The 10,868-nt window shown below is 44.0% G+C and overlaps 2 protein-coding genes across 2 annotated transcripts; one reads left to right on the top strand and one right to left on the bottom strand.

Moving 5' to 3' along the window:
• Window positions 1–1,756: 1,756 nt before the first annotated feature.
• Window positions 1,757–6,032, top strand: LOC102707858 (eukaryotic translation initiation factor 3 subunit M-like). Its single transcript, XM_015836596.2, has 9 exons — window positions 1,757–2,061; window positions 2,144–2,282; window positions 2,347–2,559; window positions 2,669–2,813; window positions 4,812–4,962; window positions 5,061–5,170; window positions 5,253–5,350; window positions 5,472–5,541; window positions 5,682–6,032. The coding sequence occupies exons 1-9, from the start codon at window positions 1,827–1,829 to the stop codon at window positions 5,769–5,771; spliced, it is 1,251 nt and encodes a 416-aa protein (XP_015692082.2). The 5' UTR covers window positions 1,757–1,826; the 3' UTR covers window positions 5,772–6,032.
• A 191-nt stretch (window positions 6,033–6,223) lies between these two features.
• LOC102708143 (probable glucuronosyltransferase Os04g0103100) lies at window positions 6,224–10,193 on the bottom strand. The gene is made up of 4 exons (XM_006652001.3): window positions 9,164–10,193; window positions 8,019–8,268; window positions 7,455–7,667; window positions 6,224–6,591 (listed from the first exon to the last, which is right to left on the bottom strand). Exons 1-3 carry the CDS (start codon window positions 9,874–9,876, stop codon window positions 7,497–7,499), a joined length of 1,134 nt encoding a protein of 377 aa, XP_006652064.1. The 5' UTR covers window positions 9,877–10,193; the 3' UTR covers window positions 6,224–6,591; window positions 7,455–7,496.
• Between the last annotated feature and the right edge of the window lie 675 nt (window positions 10,194–10,868).

Below are 10,868 nucleotides of genomic sequence, written 5' to 3'. Positions count from 1 at the left end.
CTTCCTTTCTTCCCTGCTTCTCCACAGCATGGCAGCGGCCGGCGTGTGCTGGAAGGAAGACGGACCACGGCCGATGGGGGCGGGGCCGCGAGGGCAAGGACGGTGGTGGCCAGGTTGGCAGCGACGGCTTGCGGTGACCGGCGTAGGCTTCAGCCGTGCGGCGGTGGCGTGCGGCGGCGACACGGGCGTGCGATGGTGGCCGGAGGGCACAGGCGCATAGCACGGGCACGGTTGGCTCGAGTGGAATGGCAACTTCACGCTCGACACACTCTACTACGGCGAGTACCAGAACACGGGGGACGGAGCCTCCATGTCTAACCGGGTCAAGTGGAAGGGCTATCGCGACATCACCAGCTCGTCGGAGGCGAGCACCTTCACGGTCGGCTCCTTCATAGACAACAACGTTTAGCTCGCCGACACTTCCGTCTCCTTCTCTATCGGGTTGTGACCGTGACGGAACGCTTACGTTCATGACACCCTCTACGTGTCATCCACTCCCTCCTCCAGTTCTTCCGCGAGTGTGACATGTACGGCACCATCGACTTCATCTTCGGCTACTCCTCCATCGTCTTCTAGAGCTACAATCTCTCTTGGGCTGGGGCAGTAGGGGCGGAAAACTAGAGGTGGTGGTCGAGCTAGCGGCGGCGACCAAGGAGGCGGGTGGGCGGGTGGCGGCGGCGTGTGGTGGCCTAAGCAGGCAGCGTGCGGCGAAGCCGGGCTAGGTGCATGCACGCAACTAACTCAATCCGGCCACCACTAGCTAGCTGCATGCACGCAACTAACTCATGCAATGAATGCATGTACTGACCAGTTCCCTACACTAATTAGAGCAAGGCTAATAATGTAGCCAACAAGCTGACTATAAGACTTCTTATAGTTTTCTCTTAGCACACTTATATACTATTTAGTTCTTCATCGTTAATGCAGGACCCACATGTCACTCTCACAGAGTTTCTTAGTTCATGTGCCCAAGCTGGCTACAAGCTAACAACCTGCTTATACTCTCTCTCCTCCTATCTCTCCTCCACATAAGCATATAGCTAGCTTATAGCTTGCTATTATACTCTTAATTAGCCAACATATTTGATGCATGCAAGCACCACTAGCCGGCGGGCCATTCGACGGCGCCGGGATGAACCTAGAGCGGTTGTTCGGCTCGACGCTCGTCGGGTGGCGCGGGAGGCACCACTAGGTGTATTGGCTTTGGCCCCGTCGTCGGCGTCGGCCCGACCGGGCTGCTCTCGTCATCTCGTCCGCCGACACTGCCCCGCACGACGTGCACCAGCCGCTGGCGCTGGAATCCCGACGCGGCTACAGCGCTCCGCCTCATCCTTAGCCCCATGAACGTCGGTCCATCATCCTCCTCCTCCGCCACCTACCTGCGTCGCTCAGCCCATGCGGGCCCCTCCTGTGCCGCGCATAGAAGAGAGGAAGAAGAGATAGAGGAGAGGAAGGGAGAGAAAGAAGGGAAAAAGAAAAAAAAACCCTGACATGTGGGACCACTATGCGCCACGTTGGCAAAACCAGTCAAAAAAAATAAGGACCTATTTTAAACGGATTATGCGAGTTTAAAGGTACATATTTCTGATATTTCGGTTAAAAGACGAAAAGTTTTCCTTTCTATCGTAAGAAATTGGACAGGTAGGAAGGCCCAGAAGTGTTGGGCCGATAAGGCGTCCGTGGGCCCATCGGGTTTTAGGGTTTTCCCCTCTCCTTTCCTTTCACTTTGATTGCGTCGTGTCGGCATCCCCACCACCTCCTCCTCCTCCTCCTCCTCTCCGGCGGCGGCGTCTTCCCAGTCGAACCGAGAGAGAGAGAGAGAGAGGATGGCGACGATTGTGAACACGACCGAGGAGGAGCCGATGCTGGCGGTGGTGCGCTTCACCGCCGAGCTGGCCTGGGCCGACGCCGGCGCCGACGTGGCCGAGCCGGAGGTCACCCGTCTCTGCGTGGAGGCGCAGCAGCACATCCTCGCCGCCCGATGGCTCGACATGGCCTCCCTCATGCTCGCCTCCGCCGATCTCCTCCTCCAATCCCCGCGCGTCCCTGACAAAGACAAAGGCAACCTCCCTACTCCTCCTCCTCCTCCTTCTCTACTCTATTCTGTTCAATTCAAGGCTCAAATTGAAATCGAGGCTTCCAGATCTCGAGTGCATCCTGGCCATCATCTGCAACCTCGTCACCAAGGCCAACTCCCAAGATGAGGCCCTGCAGATCGCCGAGCTTATCTGCGCCAAGCTCACCCAACAGCCCGACGACAAGCCCGCCCTGCGCCTCAAAGTGTAAGCCTTTCCTTGTTCTGTTTAGGATTTGTCACAATTCATGCTCATCTTCGATTGCGTGCAGTCTTTTCAGCTTGTACAATCTGCTCGGGAGCCCCTACGGCAAGGCCTTCGTCTACAAGAAGGCACTCGACCTCGCCGCCGCAGCGAAGGCTGCTGACTTCATTATCCCTACCTTCAAGAACATTGACAGCTTCGTCAGTGATTGGGGCATTGGCAAGCTGGAGCAGAGGGACCTGTTCCTCGTTGCTGCTAGGATCCTCAAGGACCACAAGGGGTCAGCCTTGCATTGCTTTCTACTTTTCATCTTCCTTGTGTTTGCCTGTCATTACTTTCCTTTCCTTTGCAGGATTTTACATTGATGCACTTTTGTTTTTGCTTGACAGCATGAACAAGGAGTACCTCAACTTTCTCAACAAGTACCTTTCCACCTTTGATGGATCGGACAATGATGCTGATGCAATCGCTGATGCAAAGGAAGAAGCTGTCGCAGCAATCATTGAGTTTGTCAAGTCATCTGATCTCTATCAGGTAATAAGTCATCTGATCTCTATCAGGTAATTTCTTACTTCTCTGTTGTCAAGTATAGGACAAAGGGTTTAGGCCTAACAAATTCTGCTCCCCGTTGGATGGATATAATTTAAATGAACAAAGGATTAGTCTTTTTTGAGAACATGAGCGCCAACGTGCCCATATCACAACTTTAAGAGAAAATATCACTGTAAGCCACCTTTATTTATCAAATGTTCACAATGAACTAGGCCTGAACATAGCTTTCCACTTAATCCTTTGCACTTTGGACCTGGTTGAAGAGTTGGAAATTATAACCAAAATCCTTTAGTTTATCAGTGAATCAGTAATGATGCGAAGCGATTAAAACCAAAAAACCCTGAACTCTTTGGACATGTGGATTTTAGCTATAAACTCTTTGACTAGGTACTTATGTACTCCCAAAATAGGCGAACAATTATAAACTCTTACTATCACCTGTTTAGTTATAAATTCTTTGATAGGTGCTTATGTACTCATTTGGAGTAAGCCCATGAACTTACTGTAATTATAAACACTTTAATACAAAAAACACATTGGACATGTCAATTTCTAGGATTTGTAATCCAACTCATTGTATTACAATTATGTGGTGTTATGTGGAAAGTTAGGTTTAGGCCTAGTCCATTTTGAAACTTTGGTAAATTAAGGTGGCCCAAAGTGAAATTTACTAACTTTAATTAATCCTGGTGATTCTCACGTGAGATCAACAATGTCGAATTGAGCCATGTAGTGTTGAATTTTACACTGAGTAAATTTCAGATAACTGCAACCATTGTTGTCAAGTCGTGCGATTACTCATAAAGTCTGTCAAGCCACATGATTAGAGTGCCATGACTCAACCAATTAACAGGTCGTGCCTTTAGTCGTAAACTCGGTCGTAGATTGGTTGTCATTTGTTATAGCAAATCACAATAAATAATTGATTTATTGTGTTTAGTACTTTGATTTTATTTCTTGTTGACTTATTGTCTTGGTGGCTACTCCATAGTCCATAATTTATACTATATATAGCGCTTACTATAGTATAATAGTAGTATAAACTATATAGTGCATCCTCTGTTTTTGCACGACCAAGTCGTGGACTAGTTGACCAAGTTGCCAGGTCAGTCCAGGGATACCCCTGACTTGACTTTGCGACTTGACGACCATGAAAGCAAGGGGGTGATTGTTTGGGTGTTTCATGGAAAAAAGCCAAACCACATATTTGCAAACGAAAAATAATTTGTAAATAAAAATTTTATATACGTATTTTTAACGATCTAAAAGACAAGGCTGAAAAATAAATTTTGGTGAAAAGACCACAAAATCAACTCCAAATTTAAGGTTGAAAATTCAAATTTTGGCTTATAAGCATAAACAGAAGCAAAAAGATGGGGGTGTAACTATTTATCATAATTATCAGGTCACTGCATTTTTAGCTAGACATTTCAGAAAACCGCAACAACAATGTATGATTTTATCAGAAGGCTGTGTATGACTAAGTTTTGGACACATACAAACATGCAATATCCATGCTGGTGTAAATTGTGGCACATGTCATATACACAAAGGGGGTAAAGATGTGATTTTGAGATAAAATTGTTTGCTACTATTGTAGTTTTGTGAAATACCAATGTAAAGTTGTAGCAAAGTGATAGTGACAAAATAATTATAGTGTTCTGAAATTTACTCACTTTTAAAATGCCAATATGACTATTGATTTTGTGAACAAGGATAAGTTGTTTGCTTGCATTTGAGCTAGCGTGTACTTGCGCTCTCATCTCTTGGTATGTCTGCTACCCTGAAACTGCGTGGCTAGATTTATGAAGTAATCATATATTCATATTTATAAACTTGTTCTTTACATGCCATTTTTTGCCGGTTGCAACCGATATTCAGCCCCTCAGTCTTTATTAATTTGAATCTTGACAAGCTATGTTTGTAGTTTAACACATTTTGAGCCAATGCACTGGACTGTGTGAACTTGTGTCATTGCAGTGTGATCTACTCAACATGCCAGCAGTTGCACAGCTGGAAAAGGATGAAAAGTATCAGCTAGTTTATGAGCTCTTGAAGATATTCCTTACTCGGAGGCTTGATTCCTATTTAGAATTTCAGTCAGCTAACTCTGCCTTGCTGAAAGGTTATGGTATGTGCTTCTGAATTGAAAATATTAAATATCTTTGCTTGTGTATGGGAAACATGATGCTTTGTTTTACGGGATTTGTAATGATGAACAATTGGCAGGGCTGGTTCATGAGGAGTGCATAACGAAAATGCGACTAATGTCCCTCCTTGATCTCAGCAGCCATTGTGCTGGGGAAATCCCTTACAATGCAATCATAGATGCGCTTAAGGTAAATATGGTATTCCATCTCGCCTTTGTATTGCTATTCACCCACTGAAGATTTCTATTGACTTTGTATTTACTTTTATTAGATCAATGATGATGAAGTGGAGTATTGGATTGTGAAAGCTATTTCATGCAAGATATTGGATTGCAAAGTTGATCAGCTTAATCAGGTTATCATTGTCAGGTATTCACATCTCTAGGACCTTTTGACTGACTTTCATATTTTGGTTGTGCTTTATGATTTTGTGGTCCATATTAAAGTGCTAGGTTCTTTGGTTAATGAGTGATCTGCTATATAATTTCAGTCGGCATACTGAGAGAATATTTGGAATGCCACAGTGGCAGAGTTTACGTGCAAAGCTTGGAGTTTGGAGGGTAAGCCTCTTACGAATATCTTATCTTTAATTTACATTTTGATTAGCATGATTGCACAGTTTAAGTCTTGTGTATGTTGGTTGCTGATCACTGAGGTTGCCAGGGATTTGATTCTGTTATCTTTGAAAATTCTGCTGCAGGGAAACATTGCTAGTGCTATTAATACAATACAAGCAAACAAGGTGACCGATGATGGATCACAGGGGATCCAAGGCCTGATGATCCGCTGATGGAGAGGGGTTCCAAAATTGAAATTATAGCTTCAACTTATGAGTAGATGAGCAAACCTTCTGTATGAGATTACTTTTAATGTGAATTACTTTGATCCCATGACTTGTGGCTGGATCTGGATTGCTATGGCATACTAAGCAATCATTATTTTTGTAGTCGTAGCCGTGCTTGAAGTCGGGTTGTTACACAAGTACCAATTAGTCAATTACTAAAAAGTTTTCAACGGGATGGCAAATCTATTTGGCAATCTTTGTTCATAAGGCTTAGCTTTGCGGTTTAATGGGTGAATGTATTACTTTTTGTAATATTTGGTGCCACTTTATCCCCTGATATCTTTGCTTGTTTGTATGCTTTAGTTGTTGGTAACCTGAACGTTATATGCCTCTTGTTTATGGGTGTACTCCACAAAATATAGCCAGTTCTCCATTTGTTACCTAATTGGGATGGGCCTGAGGGAGGAGTACTCTAATTTCTTTACAGATGAATTAATGAGTTAATTATGCCAGAGGAAATGGGAAGAATGGCATTAAACATCCCGAAAAATTTTTAACATGTATTGCCGTTTGGCTTTTGAACGAGAAAAATAAAAGAATACAAATTGCTACAACATGAACATATACAGAGCAAAGAGAAGAGAAAAGAGAAGGCTTTTGGATTGGATAGATGCCGTCCAAGCAATATATCCCTACAAAATTATCTTCCACGCTATATGGATACGAAGGAACAGCTAAAGAAGGCTTCATTTTCCGAGAGCTGCTTCTCGAAAGTATAGTGAATGTCTCTGCACACTTGCCAATGCCTAATTTCTACAGTATATGCCTGAAACAATGTAACAAATATTATTAGCCTTCAAAATTGGCAGCACAGGCGTCGTACGTCAATTATCATTACATTGACGCAAACTTGCAATGGGCACTAATGAGCAATACAGACAAATTCGCCAATTTACAGAATCATTTAGAGCAAGTTCAATATATAGCCCACTGTTAGCTCTAATTTATCTATAATCAATCTAATATGGAATTTATACAATAATAACCTATAAATATATACTATCATGTTCCATCTATAATACACATATTATGTCTTGGAATCCATGCTGCAGCTAGTTATAAATATGTAGCTTACTGATTTTCTCTCTCTTCTTTTTAAAATATGTTTATAGCTGCCTGCTCTTACAATGGCTCAGCTACTGTTCTCATTAATTCGCAACCATGTTTCTAACGTACTAAAAGCCAACATAAACTGTGGAAAAGTTCCAGAAGTAATAAATTTCTTTGTCCTCTTTCCCTAAAAAAAGAGACATTTCCAATAAAAAGTATAAAAAGCACGTGGTATAGAAGGAATGCCCCAAACTAAACAAAAAAAGGTATATGCGTATAGCGACCAAATGCCAACTGTACCAACCAGTCCAAACCAATCAACCAAGGATTGATCAAAATTCAAAAGGAGTCATAATCAGAAGCCAAATAATTAATATGGTGAGCCCTACGATGGTACATTTAATCTGATATTTTCGAGTAAATGTCACTGGAATATGACGGGCAAGACAAAAGGAACGATGTAGGCTTGCGTCAGCTTGAAGAATTCATAAATGAGAAACAACTAACAACAATCTAGGTGTAGAGAGCGAAATCAGTGTTGATAAATCACTGAAAAAAGTTAGTAAAAGAAGCACAAACCTGTCAAAGAAGTTAGCGCTTTGGTGAACATAGCTAGAGATACTATTTTAGAGGGATAATCACATCCAGATCTGTGGCAACCCGCCATCCTTTAGGATAGACAACGCTTTCAGATCCAAATGGCACATGCCAGTTCATTATTTGAGAGCAGTCAGCAGGTATGCCTTCCATCTGGCTTTCATCCTCCACTAGCTGCTCTACAAACGTGCTTCCCTGCAAAGTAACAACCATCTCATTTCAGCTGTTATGCTACATGCAGAAAGGCATCATAAACATAATCCAAATAAGAAGGAACCAAAAAAGGTCTCACATTTGGTGATGACCATGTGTTTGATAGCTACAGAGAACTATTTTTTCAGTCTTATTTCTGCTCTATTTTTCCCTCAATTTTCTAAATATTCAAGGTTCACGTAGTAGTTGGTAAGAGACAACATGTTGATCAATTAACTATTAGCATGTGGATAGCATGAAGAGCTTCTTCTCTTCATTAGATAAACTTGGCATCTACAGCAATCACAAGCTGGTATCTATCTTGCTGGATTGACAAATAGACAAGCAACTTACCTGGAGGCTTTCTTTCACCGATTCTGGATGGCGGATTGAATTCCAGGCCAAATGGGACCTCAGTTTGGGATCCCAGAGCATGGTGCTATTGAATGCAAAACCCGAAATGGCAACATGAAATCTTCGCAGTTTGTTGCTATCCTCGCTTGTGTGCCATCCCACAACTTGGCTCTGTTTACATACAGGGCCTTGGAGCACCACTTCGTTTGTGCCTTGAGGGATTACTGGAACAGGCCATGTGCCAAACCTCCTGATCATGATACACGAAGAAGAAAGCTACTTACTTAGTAACTTGATGATAATTCGGTACTTACTGCTGCTATCTGTCTAATAAGGCAAGAGTCGTGTTCAGATGTACTCCTATGTTAGTAGGGGTGAAACCGGATCAGATACGGTCGGATAGCATCATTTCCGTATCCTAACCCATATTTTCTTTTCGGGATCAGGTCGAATACGACTATATATATCACATATATAATAGCTATTTAACTATTCCATAAATCTTAAATACAACTATATCATGGAAGTAACAGCTAGCGTTAGCAAAGCTCGTAAGGAAATATAATTGATTCATTAAATTATATCATTAGTATGTTAGTATATATGAACAAGAAGTATAAATAAAGTTAATGTACATGTATATGGAACACTTAGAATAATATTTTCTTGTTACTGGGCTTTAATCGTATGTAAATGTAACATGGGCTTTTGATGGGCTATAACTATCCGGGTCATATCCGGATATTTAACCGGGTAGTACCTATTTTTTTTTGCCGGGTAACCCGTATCCGTCAGATACCATGTTCCTGAACCCGTATTTGTATCCGAGAAAAAGATACCCGAACCTGACCCAAAATCCGTATTATCTTCCGGATATCCGATTTGGTGACCGAATTTGTTCCAAATTAATTCGGTCGGGTGGGCGGACGGGTAATATCCGTCCCGTTTTCACCCCTACTAACAAGTAGCAATAGCTAAAAGTATGGATCTTTAACCTGCCCTGTACTGTAAAATTTGGGGATTTTTTTTTTGGTATATGCAAATTACTAGTACTATTGGAACTGGGGAGTCGGATCCACAGATGTTTGGAAAGATTGCAGCTTTTGTTTGGAAATGAATCTGAATCTGTATTGCGTTGCGGGTACCTGATCTGGCGGAGTTGGTCGAAGAGGTGGAGGGAGTAGACGCCCTCCTCGTCGGCGAAGTAAACGATGCCGTCGAGGCGGTGGTTCTCGACGACCTCGAGCCCGGCGTTCATCTGGTGGGGGCGGTAGTCGAGGGCGGAGGCATTGAGGTTGTGGCAGCAGCCGACGTACCGGTGCATGACGGCGGTGCGGCGGAGGGCGGCGGCGGCCTCGGGGGTGGGGTTGCCGGCCTGGACGACGAGCCAGAGGACGGGCGCGTCGAGGAGGCGCAGCGTGTGGCCCATCCTGCTGAGGTAGTATGCCTGCGAGGGGCGCGCGCGCGTGGGCGTGACGACGATGAGCAGCTTGTCGGCATCAGCACCGGATCGCGGCGGCTGCCGGTACAGCTGCTGGTGGTGGTGGTGGTGGGATGGAGACGAAGAGGAAGTAGAGGAGGATGGGTTGGGGAGGAGGTGGGGGCGGAGAGGTAGGTGGGAGAGGAAGTGGAGGAGGCCGAGGAAGGATCCGAGGAGGAAGAAGGCGGCGAAGCGCGGGAGAGGGCGGCGGGAGAAGAAGAGGAAGGGGTGTGGGTGGTGCTGGTGCCTTGGAGAAGAAGAGGAGGAGGAATGGCGGAGCGGCGAGGAGGGCGGGGAGGAGGAGGCGAAGGGGTGGTGGTGGCGGAGCAGGTGCTGCTGCTGCTTGGCCGGCGAGTGCGGCCGCCGGATGGACGCCATCCAATTCCTTCTTCTTCTGCTTCGCTATGGAAATTGGAATGGCTATCTATCTATATAGAGATGTATGAAATGGAAAGGTAGAGGAATAAATTTGGCGAATCGAATCGAATAGCAACAAGGCTCCTCTCCTCCGCAGCCTGTCTGGTCTGGGTCTGGTGGAATTGAATTGAACTGAACTGAAGAAATGGGAATCAAAAGTGCAGTGCAGAGGAGCAATCACGGCGCGAATGGCGGATGTATATGTACCACGATGCCAAACTACTCCTACTCCACAAGAAGAAGAAGAAGAAGAAAGTTGGGTCGGTCTGTGCTGCTTGTTTCGTTTTGTTTGGCCGGCGATGGTGATGGCGAATGCGAATGCGGAAGGAAGCTTACGTTACGTACAGCAAACGATGACGGTCGCCGTCGACCAAAACAAACCTCAACTGTTCTTAGTTACACACACACACGAGGAGAGGTAAATATATGAACACACGTTGTTGTAATACTGCCAAATAATTTGCTTCAATAGTAACTAACTAGGGAAGTCGGGATAACTATTTCAAAAAATTTAGAAAAAACTAACTAGGGAGAGGAAGGCCTTCGCAAAAAAGGAAATTTTTTGATGTTATGTTGGACGGTCGATCAGATGTCGAAATAGATTTTCGGACATAAATAGGAAAATAAATTTCATAGCGCATCTGGAAATCGTGGGACAAATCTTTTGAGTCTAGTTAATCTATCATTAGCTATAGATTACCGTAGCACTTATGATTAATCATGAACTAATTAGTCTCGAAAGATTCATCTCATGATTTCTCTTTAATTGTATAATTAGTTTTTTATCTATGTTTAATAATCTATTTACATGTCTAAAAGATTTGAGGTGATGTTTTTTTTAAAAAAACTAAACGGACCTTGATCTCTCTCATTGGATGCAAGGCGGTGGACTACTCGCTCACTCAATCCCAAAATAATTTTATTTTTATCCTGACTTATATACCTATACAAAT

Source organism: Oryza brachyantha, chromosome 4 (genome assembly GCF_000231095.2).
Source record: "Oryza brachyantha chromosome 4, ObraRS2, whole genome shotgun sequence".
Taxonomy (NCBI): Eukaryota; Viridiplantae; Streptophyta; class Magnoliopsida; order Poales; family Poaceae; genus Oryza; species Oryza brachyantha.
The sequence above is the reverse complement of the archived record's forward strand: the minus strand, read 5'-3'. Positions and strand labels throughout refer to the sequence as shown.

Excerpts from the sequence above, each read along its gene's own strand:
- LOC102708143 (XM_006652001.3), bottom strand. The coding sequence starts at position 9,876 with ATGGCGTCCATCCGGCGGCCGCACTCGCCGGCCAAGCAGCAGCAGCAC. Across the intron at positions 8,269-9,163 it reads GACCAACTCCGCCAGATCAG|GAGGTTTGGCACATGGCCTG; the intron begins GTACCCGCAACG and ends TATCATGATCAG. Across the intron at positions 7,668-8,018 it reads CGGTGAAAGAAAGCCTCCAG|GGAAGCACGTTTGTAGAGCA; the intron begins GTAAGTTGCTTG and ends GTTACTTTGCAG.
- LOC102707858 (XM_015836596.2), top strand. The coding sequence starts at position 1,827 with ATGGCGACGATTGTGAACACGACCGAGGAGGAGCCGATGCTGGCGGTG. Across the intron at positions 2,560-2,668 it reads ATCCTCAAGGACCACAAGGG|CATGAACAAGGAGTACCTCA; the intron begins GTCAGCCTTGCA and ends TTTGCTTGACAG. Across the intron at positions 5,542-5,681 it reads CAAAGCTTGGAGTTTGGAGG|GGAAACATTGCTAGTGCTAT; the intron begins GTAAGCCTCTTA and ends ATTCTGCTGCAG.